This window comes from Lingula anatina, chromosome 2 (genome assembly GCF_051362555.1).
Source record: "Lingula anatina isolate TDL-2025a chromosome 2, LinAna3.0, whole genome shotgun sequence".
Taxonomy (NCBI): Eukaryota; Metazoa; Brachiopoda; class Lingulata; order Lingulida; family Lingulidae; genus Lingula; species Lingula anatina.
In genome coordinates, this window is record NC_141768.1 from 44,678,661 (window position 1) to 44,699,527 (window position 20,867).

Genomic DNA, 20,867 nt, shown 5'->3' on the forward strand with positions numbered 1-20,867 from the left:
ATTATGTTAAAATGCGACTACGCCTCCGCCGTATGCTCCCAGCATAATCCTGTATCCGGATCAGATTTGAATAAAAAGTCTGACACGACTTTACCTGGGGACTCTATCAATCCACTCAACCCGGCTCCTTCAAAACAAAGACGAGGGTCGTCATTTCTCCGGAACGGCACACCTTTTGTTCATTACAGGGACGACCTCCATATAGCACTGATTCACCGACGCTTTCGCAAAGTTTACCACGTTTACCTTGCGGTTCTAAGCTCCAGAACACTTAGTATTATATACATCAGCGAGCCTGTGCGATTTCACGCAGACCTTTATTGCAACACCATTCAGCCGAATTTTCTTTTCCCATTTGTGTATCCAACTTCACTGATATTGAAAAATCCGGATACGTTACATATTGGAGCACACGTAAATGACAGAGAAGCCATCATGTTGAGAATGACCGGAGTTCAAAGCTTAATGAACTCTCTCTTGGAGAAAGACCACCACACCGGGCTATCAGACACTGATATAAAACTGTACGTGGAGGCCCACGACTTGGCGAAAAGAAGGCGATCATGTGCAAATAACTTTAGTTGGTAGCAAAGTTATTACGATATTAACATTGTTTGCTGAATTCCACATCAGTGGACTGAAAAAAAAGCATCAGAAGGCATCACTTATAAAGCTTTTTACGATCCCTGAGAAAAATGTACCATTCATGTTTGCACATCTGCACGAAATACAGGAAATATGTTAAGTTAAATTCATATTCTAAAAGCCAGTGCCATACGCTCATGCAAATGACAAAACTAGGTAGATGCACCGATAGTTAGGGTTAAGGAAAAATGAGTAGCAATACGCTACCCCATGTAACCAAAAATTAACGTCATTTTTAATGCATATTTTACTGTCTTATGCATATTTTCCTTCATTTAAGAAAAGGGTAATACACTTTTTACTGAACAAAAAGCTGAGTGAGCAGGCGCATAAACAAGACTTAGAAGGTACTTCTTGGTGTTTGTTGCATTATTCTTATGGTTGTTATTGATAGCAGAAATACGGCTAAAATACTGACTTGATAATGTTTCTTATTAGGTATTTTGTTGGCTTTAACCAGGTTGTGAAGAAAAAGGAGCCTGAAATCTTTGTGGTATTTTTTGTGGTTGAAAACTTGAATAAGTGATAGATATAAAGCATTATAAAATTAGCGAGAACATCAAGAAAATCTATTAGGTGTATCGCTGTCAAGCATGTAAATCTTATTTTAAAGATGTGTTAAGGGTCATCTGACATTTGTAATCTGTCTATGATTTAACAATTTAAAAGCAAGTGTCAGGCGAACCAATGAGTTGTATATACAGGTACCAGTAGGTCTTTGAGTGAGCTTAGTTCAAGTGACATTTTCATTGACTTATGTTACATGTACACAGGGCATCAAGTCTGGAAAGTGCATACAACTACTATATAGTAATTTTTATTTCGCAACGTTTGTATCAGATAAATGTGGTGGAAATGTAGCCTACAGATGTGTTAAGAAATACAATGGTGTATAATGGGGGGGGGTCGGTATAAGAGAAGCAGCAGCTATCAAGTATAACTAGGATAGAGTGCCCTTTCATCTGGTAGTAAAGATTACTTTAAATTGTTGCATTGTAATTTATATTTTGTTGACTTGTCAAACATAAAACTAAGAATAAAATGAAATCTCATATCCCAACATATACATTGTGCAGTTCAAGACAGAAAATTTTATATTTCAATATTTGACAAAAGGAAATTGTGCTTATACCGGTATATTGTAGAGTTTTACTCAATTACCTTGAATGTGCATACATGATAGCCTTTCCACAATCAGTTTTTTATACTCCGTTGCTTAATGCCTGATAATTAAATCTGCATGTAATGAATTAGATGTATTTGATAAGCTTTTGGAAATACAAAAACACCTCATTACGCAGTATGAATTTCAGTGTCTAGCCTTGAAAGCTGTGTTATTCTTAAAACAAAGTTATTCACAAAACAATCATTATATTTACACGGACGATATTCAAACTCCAAAGTAATGAAAATTAATACTTACGAACTAAACTAAAGAAAGGGCAGGTCAGTCGAGCATTGGATTAGACGTTTAAAATGTAAGATAGTTCATAAGAAACACATGATATTCCGTAGTCTACACAAATGTCTACAAAAGAAAGAAAAAAGGGAAAAAAAAGAGATTCAAAATTGCAACGCTAAATACTGAAGGTTTAGGATTTATACATGTACATGTATATAAAGGAGAATGGTGAATATGCAACGATAATTTTTTCATCCCGTCAACCAAGTCAACAACTTTAAAAGTGTAGGTTCTTCTTACTTTAAATTCCAAATGTACAATGCGAAATATCTGAAGAAACGTCTTTATCTATTGATAAGCTATATACATTTAGATCAAGCAAAGATATGAGAGCAAACACGCAAATATCATAACAACGATACTGTTTGACAAAACCGATGCTACGCTGATACATGGATAAAATTCGCCTTCGATAGTTAAATCTTCACAGTCGCCATTGTGAGTACAGTTTCCCTTTTCAATTATCAGCGGTCGTTCTTCTATGGACATGTTATAATACGGCGAATCAGTGAAGTTGTAGCAGCAGACAAAATCCGTGCCATCTGCGCTAGGCGTGGGCGGGGCGGCAGTGCTGTTGATAACAGGTTCTGAGGCGTTATAAGCCAGGAAGTGGACCTTCCACTGGCCCTTACAGCTGCTGGATATGGTGTCATAGGTGGCCCTGTCAACGCCAGTACCTGTCAGGTTCACCGCAACTGGATTATCTAGAAAAAATATAATTATGACTCTTATCTCCGCCAAGGTCTCCTTGGTTTGTATGTGTCAGCAACATTATGCAAAAAGAACGGATTTTGATGAAATTTTCAGGAACTCTCGTCAAGAAACAAATGACGAGATTTGGTGGTGATTACTATTTATACATGAACTTATTAATATCAGGAAAATGGGGGCATTACACAGGCTTCGTTTCCGTATACACGTTTTTATTCTCTGTCCGTCTGTACCGCAAGCTCCAATACCTCCGTCCTCTGGCTTCTCGATCGAAGTTATGCATCCGAAAATTTAAATTTAACTAAACTAAGGCCACTTTGTTCCATGATATTTTTTGTTTATGTATGTATTAATTTATTATTTTCATTTTTTTTTGCGAAATAGGCCCTACAACCTACCGTTTGACTGTCCACCGGGTATGATCCCTACCGCAGCCAGTATACCAATAATGATGGCAGCCAGTAACAGTAGCAATAACAACGCTAGCAATATCCACAGACAACATCGTCTTCTGCGTTTCTTCTTCTCCTCTTCGCTCAATCCCTCCCCGGTGGCTCCTCCGCCTCCCACCGCCGCTGCTGTGGTGGCGCCACTGGTGCTCGTTACAGTGATCGTCTGCCAAAAAATAAATAAATAAATAAATAAATAAATAAATAAAAAATAAAAGGATGAATGAATGAAAAAACGATAAATAAATAATCAAATAATTTTTAAAAAAATCACAACATTGACTTTTATTTAGCACAGACTGGCTCATTTAAATTCATCAGAAGTAACTAAAAACAATAAAAGTATTTCAACATCACAATATCCCATGACATGTCTATTTCATCCCAGACTGACACAAACCTTCGAGTGTCCCATTCATACTATGAAGACAGGCAACACAAAATATTGGTTGTTCGAGATTTGGTCAAACAAGGCCCCCTTTTTTTTTACATAAAGCCACTAATGAATTGTCCCGATTACTTAAACAATAAAACAAATTGTTGCCTGTATCCTTTTCGGTCACTACTACATTTATAGACGCTGACAAGACATTAGTTCACAAACGACAGCAAAGGTCTGTACTCTCTCCCTTTCTTATCAGGCTAAAGGCGAATGTGAAAATCATCCTTAGTGGTCCTAGCACAGTTTTAACTCGGAAATATACAGGTTTTATTTTCAAACCCACCTGTAACATCTAGGCTAAAAGTAGTTGGAATAATGGAACGTATCGGCGGCTAATTTCAAACGCTGGAGATGGGCGATACAAAGTAAATTAGATCTGAGATGTGAACACCTTTCCATCGTTCTTACCATCTCTAGCAAAATGCTCACCTTTACCGCAGATGAAGGCGTTGAAAGTAATCAAACCTTTAATACTCTTTTTGACGGCTCGCTCTTTTTCCTATAATAATCGAGTAAAAGTACTTACGGTTACTTTCGAAGATCTAGATCTGCTGAAAAAGCTGAAGATCGACTTTCCTTTCCCTTTCTTCCCATCTTTGCTCTTATTTCCTTTATTTTTTCCACCTTTATTCCATCCTTCTTTTTTCCCTTTTGAGCCGCTTGAAGTTGTAGCCTGTTTAGATTTGGTTTGAGCGTCTGAATTTCTTTTCTTTAAGTCATCTTGGGGGATGTTTCTATCGCCCTTGAAGCGATTGCGTTCTGGCTGATTGTAGTAACTGTTCGGTTTGCCCAAGGCTCCGCTTGCGATAGGCATTTGGCTGGCTTGTTAGACTACATATTGAAATGAGATTGTTAAAAGACACCGTACACTGTGTGTGTGTGTGTGTGTGTGTGTGAGAGAGAGAGAGAGAGAGAGAGAACTAACTAATATATTGACAACTTATTGGTCATAACAGTCAACTATAAAATTTGTTTAAAACTTCTTTCAAACACAAATTATAAAATTTTAAAGAAAAAATACTCACCAAATATCGTAGAAGAGTACCTAATGTTTGGAGGGCATCTGATATTTGTGGTGTTTATTCGAAATCACATAGAAACTTTCCAACAAAAATCACTGAAATCGCGGATTAATCAGAAAATCAACATAAGCTTCCAATAGGGCTATAGACTAAGCCGTCAATTGTTTACGTATTAATCAACTCAATATAGCGTACACAAAACTGAGCTTTTATTCCCGAAACAAATATATCTTAACTAGAGTTTATAGGAAGCAGGTTTGTTTCTATGCAAATCAACTCAGATGTCATAAAACGATATCCGAGTGCAAACTTTAACCTTGTTCTTGTTTAGGTGTTATAAAGGGAACATCGGGGTCAGGCATTGAAATGGTGGAAATAAGGATTTGACCATTATCGACAATTTCAACTTTGTCAACAAAAATGAGTTTAATCAACTGGTGACAACTCGCAAAATAACGTAACCCAACTGATCGAAAACACGTCAATGCAGTCACGTTGTATATTCAATTTCATTCAATTTATTTTTATAAATATATAAATCAATTCCTTAGAGGGCTTGAATCCACCGCTTTACCATTCCTTTAAGGCGAATATATCAGTCTTACAATTATTGTTTAGAGATCTTTACTAAATGAAAAGGGTTGCAAATAAAAACAAATAAAATCTCCTGTGAAAACAAGCCATTTGCCTCTCATAATTAAACGCTGCAAATATAAAAGTTTTTGCGAATATGTGAATTTTTAAGAAGCAGTTTTAAGCAACTTGGCTAAACCAGGAGACGAAATAAGAATGCTAGTTATTATGATAATTCAAGAGATTTTAGTGTTTATTACAAAACTTATGTCAAACAAATTAACTTAATGCAGTGAACATACAGTCAGACTAGAAAATTCCTCAGATCCAACACAGGGCTACAGGGCTCATATAATTGGTCAGAAGTCAGGGGCGTAACCAGACCTTCTAAAATTGTACGCACAGATTTTGAAAATTCCCAGGTACAATTATATTCCGTGAAAAATACACTGAATTTATGGAGAATAATATCATGGTTGGCTCAAAAAATTGTACGCACAGTGCATCCGTGCGTATGCCTGGTTACGCCCGTGGAAGTCGTCTGCGTCGATAGATAGATTTTTGTGAAATCAAAGGATATACGCATTACACGCACAAAACTATCTTCTTCACACTATAACAAAAATAAATAGACAAATAATAAAACATCACAATCAGTTTTGTATTTTTGAACCAGTTAATAAATTTGGTTAAAAATTGGTAAAATGGTCGTCTTATTACACACAACTACAAAGGCCCCACTGCCCTGAATAACCGCCGGGATGACATTGTGAATATTATTGAAAGACATGTGTTCTGTATACTTATAAAAGTCTGCCGTTGTTCAAAACTCCAAATTCTAGAGACCAACTCCTCTTTGTTGCTTGGTTTCACGTTTTCGAAGATAGCGCTTGATCTCCGCCCGCTGTTTCTTTTATAATTCCGATCTGGTATCTCGGGTGGGGGTCAGGTGTGACGAAACTGAGGCACGTGTAATGTGTAGGTTAGCGTGAAGTCAGGGGGTCTATATCTAGGACGTGGATTACCTATACAAATCAATGGGAACTAGACTTGGTGAGGTCACATCGAAACTAAATCACGATTAAATTAGGGAGTTTAAACTTTGGCATGCAACAAAATTGCACTGAAAGCATTGGGTGCTGGCTTCTTGTTTCCAATATTGTATATCCTGTTCATATATTCATTATCCTAACATTAAACTTCCCCATTGTCATAAATAAATGGCAATGGAATAGGAGTGGCGAGTATATAATCGTGCTGGTAGTTAAAGACGAAACAGTAGGAGCTAAGCGAATATACATGTAATTAGTTTTCAGAAGGCCATCATTAAACACATATTTTGTAGAATTTTGTTCCGTTACTTTGTTCACTTTTATTTTCATTCATCACAGTCCTTTTTTACATTCAACATAGAGTCGGATAATAAACGCTCATTTCTACCTTTTTCGGCTCACTTATTCTTTAAACAAAGTTATACCTAAAACAATCACCTCATTTACAAGGACAACAATCACATTTCAAAGTAATGAAAATTATAACTTGAAAAGTAACGAAAGTATTGGCCAGTTACACTGGGTTAGATTTTCTTAATTTCATATTTTTTGTTCGAAACACGAAACAATGCTTAGCCTTTATACGTATGTGCCCATGTAACGAAATAAATGGAAATTGTAACGGTATTTGAAGTTTGGGATTTTGGAACGCTTAATATTATATAAAGACGAACATCCAGCAACGCTAATATTCAATCAAGCCAACAACATACAGAGTACACACTCTTCTTACTTTCTTCATAATTTACAATGCAAAACATAAAAATACTTCATTTATTGATATTCTACCCAGTATATGCATTTATTACAAGCCAAGATATGAAAACAAAAACCCGTATACTATGATAGCGATACTGTTTGACAAAACTGATGCCACGCTAACGCATGGATACCGTTTGCCTCCGATAACTAAATCTTTACATAAGCCGTTGTCAGTACAGTTTGCCTTTTCAATTATCAGCGGTCGTTCTTCTATGGACATATTTTTATAATGGTCAGTGAAGTTGTAGCAGCAGATCAGATCCGTGCCATCTGCGCTAGGCGTGGGCGGGGCGGCAGTACTGTTGATAACGGGTTCTGAGGTGTTATAGGTCAGAAAGTGGACCTTCCACTGGCCCTTGCAGCTGCTGGATATGGCGTCATAGATGGCCCTGTCAATGCCAGTACCTGTCAGGTGCACCGCAACTGGGTTATCTGGGGAAAAGATAATAAGCCTAAAATGTCACTTTGCTCTATAGAAAGATACAGGAAAAACAGCTTTTCATGTTTTTTAAATAAATTTCGTATTTGTTTTTATCCATGTATTCCTCTTTTTCTTTATCATACCACATACCGTTTGACTGTCTCCCTGGAATAATCCCTACCGCAGCCAGTATACAAATGATAGCCACTAGTAACGGTAGGAATAACAGAACTAGCACTATCCACATACAACTTAACTTCTGTTCTGCATTCAGTCCTTTCCAGGACATTATAAATTATGGGAGAGAGAAATAGAGAGAACGAGAGAAAGACAGCCCGAAAATGAGAAAAATAAAGTTAAAACAGATGTGCCCTTACAGTCAAGATTATAAATGTCTGAAAAGTATTTTTAAACATATTTATAAAATTACAAGATTTTAAGATTGAAGTACTTACCAAATATCGAAAAAGGATACCGAATGAATGGGGACATCTAATATTCGCAGTGTTTATTCGAAATTACATAGAAACTCGTCAGCAAAAACACTGAAATTGAGGATTAATCAGAAAATCAACATAAACTCTGAATAGGGCTATAGATTAAGCCGTGCATTGTTTACGTATTAATCAACTCAATATAGCGTACACGAAACTAAGCTTTTATTCCCCAGACAAGTATATCTAAACTAGAGTTTATAGAGAGCATGTTTGTTTCTATGTAAATCAACTCAGGTGTCATAAAACGATATCCCAGTACTTAATCTTATGCTTTCAATGGAAGGTTGGGAAGAGAGAGATGGCAGCAGGCACGGGAGTTTAGCTGAGAGAGTAAGGTGTCCCCAAAATTTTGTCAGTCACTGTGTCTTCTTGCCACTAGGCCTGCTTCCTTAAGAGGTGACATTTCATCTGTCACAACGAAAACCAAACAAATATGTTTCATTTCCACTAATATATTATATACATGTATATATATTTAATAACAAACGATAAATTTTATCTGTTATTCTGGCAAGCTTTATTTATGCATATTATCTAAAACCAGTTCCACATTAACATGTATATTTTTTATGAAAAATAACCAGCTAATTTAGCAAATATATAATATTATAAAAATAATTAAATGCAAGTATATTAAAATCATTATCCGTCAGACTGCCTGACTTAAGTTCCGAAAAATGAAGATAACACTTAAACCAGTGTCTCCACCCCCCTCTCTCACGATAAGAAGTATGATGAGGTAAATATGCATATATATATCAAGGGAATCAACTTTTAATAGACTTGATAACACGACGGGCATTCAACTTAACATCTTTTAAATCAATTTGTTCTAATAACCGCTTTCCCTCTCTTTCGCTTGCTTCTAATATTTCATATTTGTTTTGTAAAGTGCACTGAACAGAATCGGATTTAAGACTTTAAACAAATATTATCATTTTCATTATATATATTTTACACTGGTGACATATATTTCCACTTATTAATGGATTATTATGTATTTCTACCAATATTATTGCAAGCTGTTTCATTTCTGCGTGACCGTTATCCCAGAAGTTCTCCGTTGTTCTAGAAAATGTCGCAAATCTTGGCAGGGGTCATAGGCGAGCCGGGACCACATTTGTATGCTTCGGCAAATCCCTGCGTTTGAGAGGCGGGCCCTTGGCCTCTGTAAAATCCCATAGAATCCAAATCAGTTGGTATTTTTTTTGTGTGTGTGTGCGTGTGTGTGTGTGCGTGTGTAGGGGAGGAAAAGTTTGTGAGACCGTGTGTTAGTGAGCGAGAAAGAAAGAATAAGTGTGTGTGTGCGTGTGTGTGTGTGTGCGTGTGTTTTTAAATGAGCAAAGATGATTGTGTCTGTGTGACCATACAATACAAGACAAGATTAAACCACAGACCTGAGACAAGAACAAAATTTGAACCACACCATACTGGATTTCCATTAGCTTTAGGTTACTTATACTGCGTAGATTTCAGCCTAGAAACCAGCCACGACACCAGGCCAGGTCGTGAATCTATGGCGGAGAATGTTTTAGAATATAAGGAGTAGCGAATGCTAGTGCTTACCTTACGGCGAGAGGGGCGTGTACGCTGCTCAAAATGCTCAGCTTTAATCTCTCTAACCTAGTGTGGCCGCACCATAACTGAAATAGTATAAAATCTTACAAAATGTTCAATTCTAATTGTACATTTTTATCAACATTTAAATCTTCGCAGTTATTTATAGTTTTTTTAACTCAAGTCTGGTTAAACTCACTTCTTCCTACACATGCACGCGCACACAAACCGTAAACTAATCTAAAATTACACAGGACTTCAGGCGTTGTTTACTGACGTCATCTTAGTGAACAGCACTCATAATGTCATACGTCTTTGGTAAAATCGAAACGTACTGATCTTGATAAGCTTAAGCTTTTTTTTTTTTTTTTTTTGTTTATATGAAATAACCATCCGTTTAACATTTTCTCGATCCCATTTCTTTCAAATATTTAGCTCCTTGTTGGTATCAGTTGTTATAAAAGCTTATAAACGCGTGTACAACTGCAGCAGAATAGCCTTACCGCTGAGTTTGCTATGAAAAACAGCTCCTCTGGGGTCCTGTTCACTCCTGGCAGCATTTTCTCCGGGCCATTTCTGGAGACCCACTTCTTGTAGGCCTGAAACAATACACGATATTCGTAAAATACTGCATTATAAACATTGTATATAAATCATCCTGAAGATTTCATTGTCGGTTTTGAACTTACAGGAAAAAGTTTATGGAAGCAAAGACAAGGGTTGACATTTTTCCGAAACAGTATTTTGAAGTAAGATATACATAATGGTGTGCCACATATTAATGCAGAAACAAATGCTAGTGCAAAAAAAAAAACCTTCTAAACTCCTATTATTTGAAAAAATCCCCATGTCTTCACTTACCCCCAGTAATCGAATCAAGTTTTGCTCGCGATATTTGTCACTGCATAATATAATATAATATAATGTAATATAATATAATATAATATAAACACGTTATACACTCACCGCATAACCAACACGCAGTCCAACAGTGTCTGCGGTGTTTTCTGTTACAGTCAGTTCCCCATTTACCTATGTGTATGTGTATGGACAAAAAACCTGAATAAATGACTGGTTTATACATCATTATGCGATAACCGCTGGTCAGAATTTTAGAAAGCATTAACATTTTTAACTGCTATCCTAGACGTTGGGTCTATGGATTACTGATTTTTCTCAGAAGTACTTTAAAACCTAAGTTTTTTCAAGGTAGTCTAGTTTTACTTAGCTTTAGTCAGTACATGTATATAGTAGTACTCGTAAATAAACTATTTTACCTTCTTTGTAAGGAGAAAGATATTACAAAAAAATTAAAAGTGGAGCTCTGCTTGCAGCTTTACCCTGAATTGAAGTAGGCCAAGCATTTTGAGTTTGGAATCAAAAACCAACACGGTCATGTAGAAATTGGTTTTGCAGTCAACTGCCACGCATTTTACCTTGAATCCGGAGACTTCGTACTTGGAAAAATAAGTGGAAAAGCATTCTGTGGCTTCTTCGTAAGCTTTTCGAGATTCATTGGTCCACCAGTTTTGTAATTTACCATCCTTGTCGTATTGGGAACCTATGAAAAGAAACAAACAACGGTTGAATCGTGACAAATTCAGAAAGAAGCGTTTCTCTTTAGTCTTTGAAAAAGCAATTCTTTTCAAAATTTTAACAATGAAAATAATACTGCACGATAATAAACACTAACTAACCCAATGACTGGGTCATGAATTAAAAACAAGAATTTCTGTGTAAAATTAGGTTTATTTTCTACAGCATTAAACATATCGAAACATTTTTTTAAAACTTGTTGGATAGCTCCCTACCTCTTTTATCAAAAGCATGCGTTATTTCATGTCCTACAATCATTCCAATGCTAGCATACTTCATTGCTCTGAAAAATGCAATCAGCATAATTGACTTAAAATCTAATAATAATATACAAGACCTCAAGACCAAATATTCATCCTATCCTAAAGATCAAAATCTAAATTGTCCACAGTATCAGTATCACTCCTCTTAAATAGAATATTGGGTTTGTTAACACCATCTTTTCACCTTAAGTTCATTTATGAAAGCGGCCCAAGATACCAAGGATATAACTGAAAGTGTAACAAGCGTTAATAAATTGTTAAATTCGGCAGTTCGGTGGCAATGAGAGGTAATTACACAGCGATTTGTAATTGGCAGTTCTAGTAAAATTTTGCTGGTACTGAGAATTATGTATTATACATTGACAAGATAGTTTGCAGAGAAATTTGAATAGAACTTAAGTGTGGAGCTGGGAAGCCTACCTTGTGAAATAAGGAGCATAAAATGGTGGCTGCAAAATACCGGCAAGGAAAACTGAAAACAAAATAAAGGGTCTTGATATTTAATTTCTTCGCCTATTTAAGGACTATTTGCGTGGTCTTCGTTGATAAAAGAACGTCTATCAGCAATCATACGGATAAAAGAAAAGGAATATATATATGGCGACAGAATCTCACAAATAATAATAATAATAATTTTAGTGCCTACATAAAGTTGCTATTTCGATTTAATATTCGTACATATCACACAATTAAGTGAAGAAAAGATGTGCCCGGTTATCCAAAATGTATATCCTCTCATTTTTCAAAAAATACCAGAAGGTCTTAAATAGGGCTCATAGTGTAACCCATTCATTGAAATAAGCATGCGGGCTTTTTTGACCGAGCTAATTTTCATTTTCTTGGCCTGGCGAAAAACGTAGGCACAGCACTATAGGCACTGTTAGAAATATTCGTCATGTATAACAATCGCGATACTTTGTGGAACGAAACTCAGGGATGCTGGCTACTTTACCAAGCAGAATGTTACTTTCATACTCGATACAAACCCATTTCATTATGCTTTGAGCTATAGTAGGCGTTCACATCAATGGGCTTTAAAAACCATCTGTAAGGATAGGAAAATCACACGATAGAAATACATGTACGCGTACGTGCATGTGCGACACCACCTACACAACTGATTCGCATTTAGCTACATGTACAAAAGTATTCAAACTTACAAAGAGATGAAAAGACAAATCACCATCTCTTTATAAATGCCTCAAAATTCTTAAAGGGACAAAAAAAGTTTAAGCAATACGATCTAATAGGCCTATTATAAATACTTGAGTTATCGTTTAAGGCAGCGTGAGACTCACTTTTCTTTATCGACTGGTTTCTTGAACTCCTCTTGCTGATAAGCACGTGCTCCACGGAAGGCGTCCATTTTATTTTGAAAATGGCAGTCGGAGCATTTGATTTCATACTGAAAATTGAAAGGGGTTTGGTTAAAAATACATGGACACATAAGAATTATCTTTTAGAGAAATAAAAATTAATTTTTACGCCACAGTGTAGAGTCATAGTTGAAAATGCACGTTTCCAATATGGATTTAACAAATATTAACTTAACGTGGGGTACAGCACCCATGTGCTGTGGTGGCCATAGTTAACCCCACTTATTGTTTAATTTGTAGTATAGATTTAAATATTACATGATAGACATGATAATGAATATATATTCTTAAGTATCAGAATTCTGTAATTCTGCGATGTTGCGTAAAGTTATCCACTGGTTGCTGGCTTATTCACTTATTGCTTATTATAATATTTGATAACACTTTAATGTCGATAATAAATGGGCCTGTTTTTCACCAGCTCAATCGAAGAAGTCTCCCTTACTTATAATTTTGCCATAAACCAGCATAAATGTCTTTAAAGATACACAACCTACGTGTCTGTATCTAAGATCCATGTGAGTGTCGTTGAGCATGAAATCTGGAAACCCTATCTTTTTGTACTGTATGGCTTCAAGCTGGAATTATGAAAAAATTACTACGCTAATTGTGCTCAAAGTTACCATATATATATATATTACTTTTAACGAGTGCACTTTTTTTATTGCAACACAGTTAAAATAGAAATGCCATCCAAAACAGAGTGATGACTTTGTCTTAGAATTGTTGAACTTAAACAACAGTAGACATGGTTCAAACTTCGTATCTTGTCATTTCTAAGAGCCGGACCTCCCCCCCCCCTTTCAAATAGTCCTGGACCCCCCCCCCCCCCCTTGAGTGGTTATGTAGTAATACTTTATTGAACACTAAATGTTGACAAATAAGACAGCTTAATTATGCGTATAAAAGACTCAGATATCGCAGAAGCTAATAAAACGACGTGTATTTCGATTCCTAAAGCTTAAAAAAGTCCTCAGAGCAACTTTTCTACAAGTTCACATCAACGGCAATATTCATTTTTTGAATTTGACCAACATTTTGAAGCTGTGGCAGTGATTTTATCAATGATGCGAAGTCATGTTCTGTAGTTTTCAAGTCCTACCTTTGCTTTGGCATTTTTCCTGGTAGGTTCGTCCATGAAGGTCAGTTGGTCAATGCGATCCTCATACACTTTCAAAATATCCTTTATCATGTCTATTATCTGTGATAAACAAATGAGATTAATGCTCATAGTTGTATTTAATGTCTGTTTCGGTCAAACATTTCTTACGTCACAACATAAGTTAAAGTATTTGCCAATAAATGCAAAATATATATAAACGAACCGGGTTCCATGGGTATTATGTGTGTGTGTGTGTGTGTGTGTGTGTGTGTAGACAGACATCTTTGAATCTTGAATTTCTTACCTCTTCCTTGGATTCCTTAGAAAAGTGTTTCCTGATATACAGTGAGGATAACCCATCGCCCATCATATTACCAACGTACGTCACACATTTCTCCCAACGCTCTTTCGGACCAGCCCCTATTTTGAAAAAAAAAAAAAAAGATTGGTTTTCAATAATATTGTTGTTTTTTTTAATTGTTAAATTCTGGGTGAATTTTAATAATGACTTTTGATGAATCTTTCCTTGAGTCTAGGAACATATGACTAGCTAAATGTTCGAAGACGAAACACGTGCAATTTTTCGTCAATACCTAAGAGTTTAAACTACAAACTACAATAGTCACAAAAGCACATGTTCGTACTAAAAATTACAGAAAAGTGTATTGTCCTAGTGAAAAGACTTTTAAAACATACGCCCATATAAAATATAAGAATTACCATAAAATGTTCTCCTGAATTCGTCTCTCGCCTTTTCAAATTCCTTTGACAAAGTTACCGCGTGCTTTTGCACCAAAGCCCAAACGAGGTATTGGCTGAGGATGCTGAAAAAAAGTGAAAATCATGCTGTTACAAAGGTTAAAGATCGCAACAGAATTAGCCGAAAATAAACGGTTAGTTTTTTGCCTCTGTGCTACATAGATCAATTATTCCATTAAGCGGTTTGGCTTTTTTTCTCTTTCAGTTGGATGGAATTCAGGTAACCATTTTATTTGCTGCCAACAAAGTTTTGATCTGAAGCTAATGTATGGCGATGATTACATAATTTAACACGTATTTGATCTAAACAAAGATGACTTTTGGATAGCAGAGGGTTTCTTTGGCGCGTCCGTTCCTGCACCGCCGAAATCGAGGAGCGATCGTTTTCGTTTCACTTCGTCAATATCGCATTGGTTGTGCGTGTATACTTTCAAACTTTGCTAAGTAAAAATAGCGTCAATGCTTTACTTAAAAAAGAAAAATTTGTTGTCGAACTAGTACTTGTTTTATAGGACGAATAAAATAACCTAAATAAGTACGTATGTTAAGATACTTCATGGTATATTACCACTTCATGGTATAAATGCTCTGATTTTACTGTCAAATCGACTTCATAGGATAAAATGCGACTTCATCTCCATACGTATGACGGTCAGATAACAGGACATATCTGTTTCCAAAGTTCAAAATGAAATAAGTTCAGACATTTCAGTAATCCATATGTAAGACAGATAATTGATTCCATGCTACTGAAAGCAAATGGAAACTAAGTGTTTATCATTAATCATAGACTAAATCCATTACTTATATTCAAGTCTCCATCAATAACTACCTTGAATCCGTCCTGTCAATCAGTGCTGAAAGTTTCGTCATGTATTCTTTATTGAATACTATAACAGCAGTACGGCGGTCAACCTCCACGTCTATTGTGGCCAGGATCTGGGTCCAGTTGATCTGCACAACAAAGAATGTATTGGACACGTGTTTGAACACAATATACACAATATACACCCCATCATCAACACATGTATCAACTATGAGCAACAATGGGCGACATCAACATCATCGAGAAAAATTTAAATGAATAATCGTATAATTAAATTAACAACACAAAAATAAAGGATGTCCGAAATAGTGATAAATAAATATATTTGTATGAATGAAAAAAAGATGAATGAATAAAATACAATAAACTGATAAAATAATCAGTAGTGGATAAACAGTGATAACTTATAAATAAATGAAGTAAATAAATAAGAATGAAAAACTTACTAACTATGATAAATAAATAAATAGATATATAAATAATTAAATGAATAAACAAATGGTTTTCATAATAAAATTTTCTTGAGGTTGATATGATACGTGTGTGATATATTCTGAAATAATAATGATACTTTTATCATTTTAAAAGCAGATTGAGTTCACAAATATATGGGAGGAGTCGTAACTGATAAGAAGTAACCTACTCACTGAAAATTCCAACAGCATGAAGGCTTTTGGTCTTTAAAAAAGTGGACGATAGTCTTGTCCTAGTTCTGCGAATAACGTTAATATATGTACATGCATATCGTTACGTCAAACGAGCACTCTATCGGACAGCATTGCATATTCACTTTACGTTTTCATATTTTATGTTTGGCACCGGAGTTACCTGAGGAAGAAGACTGTGAAGGTCTTCCACAGTAATTTTGTTATATCGAAGACTAGGATCCAAATTTTCTGGGGCATCAGACGGAAACGAAATCTAAAATTAAAAAAGTTACACCATTCTGAGCACTGACAATAAGAAGTATGGCACATTGAAAAACTTTAAAAATCTGAAAATAAGTTTCAATTCAATATTTACTCGTTTAACTTAATTTGGAAATAAAAAATGAAAAAGACAAAAAATATTGTTCTTGATGCCATATTGAATCATCTGTAATTTGACACCCCTTATATTTCCATCCATTTAGTAAACCTTTAACTTAAACATCTTCTCTGTTTTGCCATAGCTCACCCTGAGTTTCAGATGTCATTGGAAACGCCTCTACCAACAGCAGGTGTTCTAAAAAGGCTTTTCACCTTTAAAACTCGGGGTTCAATATCCATTAAGTTGGCACATGCACATTACTTAAGTGACTCACGTTTGCCAATTCCCTTTCAAAGTCGAACACCTCGTTGGCAAAATCAGTGGCGTTTTCCTTCGTTGCGCCCAGCAGTTCAGCCAGTGTCGTCATGTAGGTCTTGTAACCCTTTATGAACTTACTTTCGGTTTCATTTTCGAAGTAATACTCTCTGTCTCTCATTCCGAGCCTCTTTTGATTGAACTGAAAGTACAAAAATAACCAAAATCGTTCGGTTTTATGTTTCCGGCTGGAGAGGGAACAACTTGTTCATTTGTCTTCTCTGATCAGGGAAGGACACGATGCAGAAAACCTTCTATGCCTTAATTGGCTCTGGGTCATGAAATAAGTCCATTCTCGGTCTGAGGAAGAGAAGAACTGAAAGTTATGTGAAAAAAAATTATTGGATCTGCAAGTAATTACATGAACACTAAAAAAATCCTGGAAGCTGATAGAATAACAATGGTAAAAACGTGTAGCTTAAAGGGTGCATTTTACAGCACGTGTTCCAAATGACCGCCATTGCGCTGACGCCACGCTTGAATTCGACGAGCAAAGTTATCAATCACCTTGACTTACTATTCGTTCGGTATGTCACGTTTCTTGACAGGAGACGTTAGATTTAACCTGCATGTCCATAATTTTGTGTGATTTAAATGCCTTTTTGTTGTAGGGATAAATGTTAACATATCTAAAGCTGAAACGCTTTCCAGTAATAGACATTTAGTATCAACAATGAGCAACATTACACACGAGTGTATAAATAAATAAATAAATAAATAAATAAATAAATAAATAAATAAAGTGTGCAACTGAGCATGTTTACTTTATTACAATTCTTAATTGTATGTGGTATGTCTCGAAGCTTACCATTATAATATTGACATCTGGTGACTTGTCGTCTGCCTTCATGCTTATTCCAACGAAGGACTGAACGAAATAATCGTACAGGAGGGTGGTCACACTGTCCCGTAAACTCCAATTGCTTTGATCCCAAGTACCTTTAAAATAACGACATTCTTCAACTCTCTATTTATGAGCCTAAACCGTAAATCTACAAATCTCATCAAAGAAGCGGTTTTATGAGAGAGGCAAATTCTATCATTATTGTAACGGCTATAGGTGTATAAAATGGGAAAATGATTTGAGAATTACCTATGGTTTTCCAACCACCTGCCTTGCTGATGGCTTCAAGAAGCGGTTTCGCACCGACTCGGTCGATGGCATTAGTGTCCATGCAACTTAGATAAAGCAACTTAACTTTCCTCTCAAATGATTCGCTAGAATTCCGCTCCGAAGGTTTCTGTAAAATCTCTTTGTTTTTCGACTTGATTTTCTTGTCAAATAAATTAAAGTTGTTCCAACTGAAAAGATAGCGACTATATTGTGATTATCATGCTAAAGTTAATTGTTTATACCGTAACATATAACAGAACTAACACTTAGTGCATGTTTTACTTCATTTTCGGAGTCTGTTTGGGTCCTAGCTTCAGCCAATAAAAAGTCGCCTCGAGATGGCTTTTGTTTTACAATTGTCTCGCTACTCTGTCCAGGGAGGAAAAAACAAAGATGGTATATGCACGCTATATGCTAATATGCAGGCGCAAATTCAAATTGTAACTATCCTGAAAAGACAAAGATTTTACTCTCAGTGGTGACAATCAAGGTACGTCAAAACATATTATTGGCCAATCCTTCCTGAGGCGCTCTTATCCTAACATCGAAAAGTTGATATTACGTTGTCCGCTATTACATGCGATATTAGTAGAAAAAATAATAATAATAAAATCTCAAGATAGGGATGGACCGAATAATGCCGCATAAAACCGCATAATGTATTTTTCCTCTTGGCTAAGCGGAGTAGAGAGATGTGGTGATATTTTTGTTTCCAACTCCGCCTAACAACATGGGGAGCGGCTGGACCGACAATCCCTTTTCTAAATTTGTAATCTTTCGTGAGAATATACATTAAAAATTGACCTTTTACCTGAAATGTCCCTTGAAGTAATTTAAGTTCAAAAATTCAAAATAATAATCAATGTAATCGCTTTCTGAAGTGATAACGCTCTTATGGAGGGGAAATTGTTTGATGTCATAATATAATAAATGAATAAAGGATGGTGGTGCTTGTAAAAAGACAGTTTCAGCAAACCTAGTATTCCGTGGCGGATTTGGGGGGGGGGTCAGGGGAATCCTGACCCCCTTCGATTTCTGAAAAAATTACACAGAATTACCCTAGGTTCTAGATTCCGGTATTGCCAGCTCGATCTTGATTTCATATATAACCCAAAGCGACTCCACCACAAGGTATATTTAGCAAGCTAGCTTTTACGTTGGTCTGACGCTCAGGGTACACAGAATTGGTCCCCTTTTGAAATTTGAAATTCGACTAGCTGAATGATAGTGCTAAACCGTACAAAATGGCACCGTTCGCTCTCTAAAATACCAAAAATTATCGGGGCCCTTCAGCGGGCCCTGAACCCCAAGCCAAAGGGGGAGGGGTGGGAGAGTCTGCCCCTCCCCCTCCCTTCAAATAATCCTGGATCTGCCCCTGGTATTACCATATTTGCAATGTCAATGTAATGTCTTGGCTATATCAATTCAAAAACTAAACACCGTAAATGTTTTCAGAGCGACATGTTAAAGGTCAGTAGAGGGCGATAGTGAGTTCTTCATGCTGATTTGTAAAACAGCTATGCATGCAAAATAAGGAAATAAATAGGAAAAAAAATACCATGTGAAACGTCAATGTTGCATGTCTTGGCAATATCAATTTAGTATCTATGTGTTTCTAGTGAAGAGTTCAGTTGGGGTCGCTCTTTACACAGCACGTCATTACTACCCACTACCAGGATCACATATTTTATGATGTACGGTACATTTTAATCTGTGAATATCTGATGAAAAATCAATCTGTGGTTCTGGTAGGGGGCGGGTTATTACTGCTGTGTACGTAAAACAAAGGGATGATAAGAATAAAGGAAAGAATTAATGGCACATATAAAACATTTTTTATTTGTAAAACTAGTGCAACTCTCGCATTTTAGTAAACCACTACTTTCTAATCTTGGCTCAAAATAAATTGTTCACTACGGTACTTCCTTTTCATTTTTCACGTTGCCACATGTACACGTATAAAAGTTCACGAACAAAGAATGCCGAGACTTCTGCACCCATGTGCGTGTAGTTGTAAAATTCATACTACATCTATGTTAACCAAAATACAATTGAAAAAATAATGAAACGTGCAACAAAATTCTCTACACCAACTGGTCTTTATTAAGTATGTAACGCCAAGCCTACCTGCTTTGGGAGTCCGGAATTGGGTTCTTCTTTAACCATCCATCACACGAAAAACGAAAAAAATCTTCGCAGGGATCGACAGAGACGTTGATGTTTGACAAAATTGCATCCGCAGATTTAATACATTCTTGTGTCATACAATAAAGGGACGCGGCTCTGGGTGGCAATGTCGTCTGCGAAGTTAAACTCGAGGGGAATATGTGAACCAAACCGTATACCCCAAGGACCAAAATCAAGACCAACAAAACTACGGCAACAGCGCAGAAAAAGAGGACAAAACCCAAACATTTCTCTCTCGAAGTCCATCTTCTGCCCTCTTGTTTAGGATCTGTAAGATTGGTCTTGCTGTTAAAGTCCATTTCCATTTCATTTGCGTTTTCGTGCGGCGATTCCGACATCTTGCGATAATATTCAGCAATACTTTGTTTAGCGTTTGTTGCTTCAAATCCTTTTGAGATATGCCTTCATAGCAACAGGATTTTTATTTGAAAGATCACAGTCACCACATTTAGGTGAATGTCTTTGTGCACGCGAATTTCGTTCAAGAAACAAATGTAAAGTGGGGTACTTCATTATAGGCCCTGATAACCGATTATGTACTATATACATTTTTGTATATAGATGGGGTACGCGGTAAGCACAACTGGCCTACAAAGCCTACAAGGAAAATGGGTTACTTGATATCAAAAATGTATGTATTATGAGAGAGAGAGAGAGAGATGACAAACAGACTGACAAATAGACAAGCATGACCTGATAGGCTTGCA

At 36.2% G+C, this 20,867-nt stretch overlaps 2 protein-coding genes across 3 annotated transcripts; both read right to left on the bottom strand.

Annotated features, from left to right (window-relative positions):
- Positions 1-1,446: 1,446 nt before the first annotated feature.
- LOC106172313 (uncharacterized) lies at positions 1,447-4,832 on the bottom strand. Its single transcript, XM_013552959.3, has 4 exons — positions 4,735-4,832; positions 4,236-4,540; positions 3,217-3,433; positions 1,447-2,811 (listed from the first exon to the last, which is right to left on the bottom strand). The coding sequence occupies exons 2-4, from the start codon at positions 4,521-4,523 to the stop codon at positions 2,417-2,419; spliced, it is 900 nt and encodes a 299-aa protein (XP_013408413.1). The 5' UTR covers positions 4,524-4,540; positions 4,735-4,832; the 3' UTR covers positions 1,447-2,416.
- A 678-nt stretch (positions 4,833-5,510) lies between these two features.
- LOC106170890 (endothelin-converting enzyme 2) lies at positions 5,511-20,587 on the bottom strand. Of its 2 annotated transcripts, none has more exons than XM_013550923.2 (20): positions 20,101-20,587; positions 17,953-18,161; positions 17,668-17,798; positions 16,819-17,001; positions 16,344-16,436; positions 15,522-15,643; positions 14,651-14,754; positions 14,235-14,350; positions 13,931-14,029; positions 13,326-13,406; positions 12,751-12,857; positions 12,439-12,497; positions 11,873-11,924; positions 11,405-11,472; positions 11,030-11,154; positions 10,560-10,625; positions 10,097-10,192; positions 9,603-9,679; positions 7,995-9,204; positions 5,511-7,550 (listed from the first exon to the last, which is right to left on the bottom strand). In XM_013550923.2, exons 1-19 carry the CDS (start codon positions 20,496-20,498, stop codon positions 9,105-9,107), a joined length of 2,286 nt encoding a protein of 761 aa, XP_013406377.2. In that variant the 5' UTR covers positions 20,499-20,587; the 3' UTR covers positions 5,511-7,550; positions 7,995-9,104. The 2 variants fall into 2 exon arrangements, with proteins under 2 accessions (XP_013406377.2, XP_086862322.1); XM_087006196.1 differs by having other exon boundaries at positions 7,690-9,204.
- Positions 20,588-20,867: the final 280 nt, after the last annotated feature.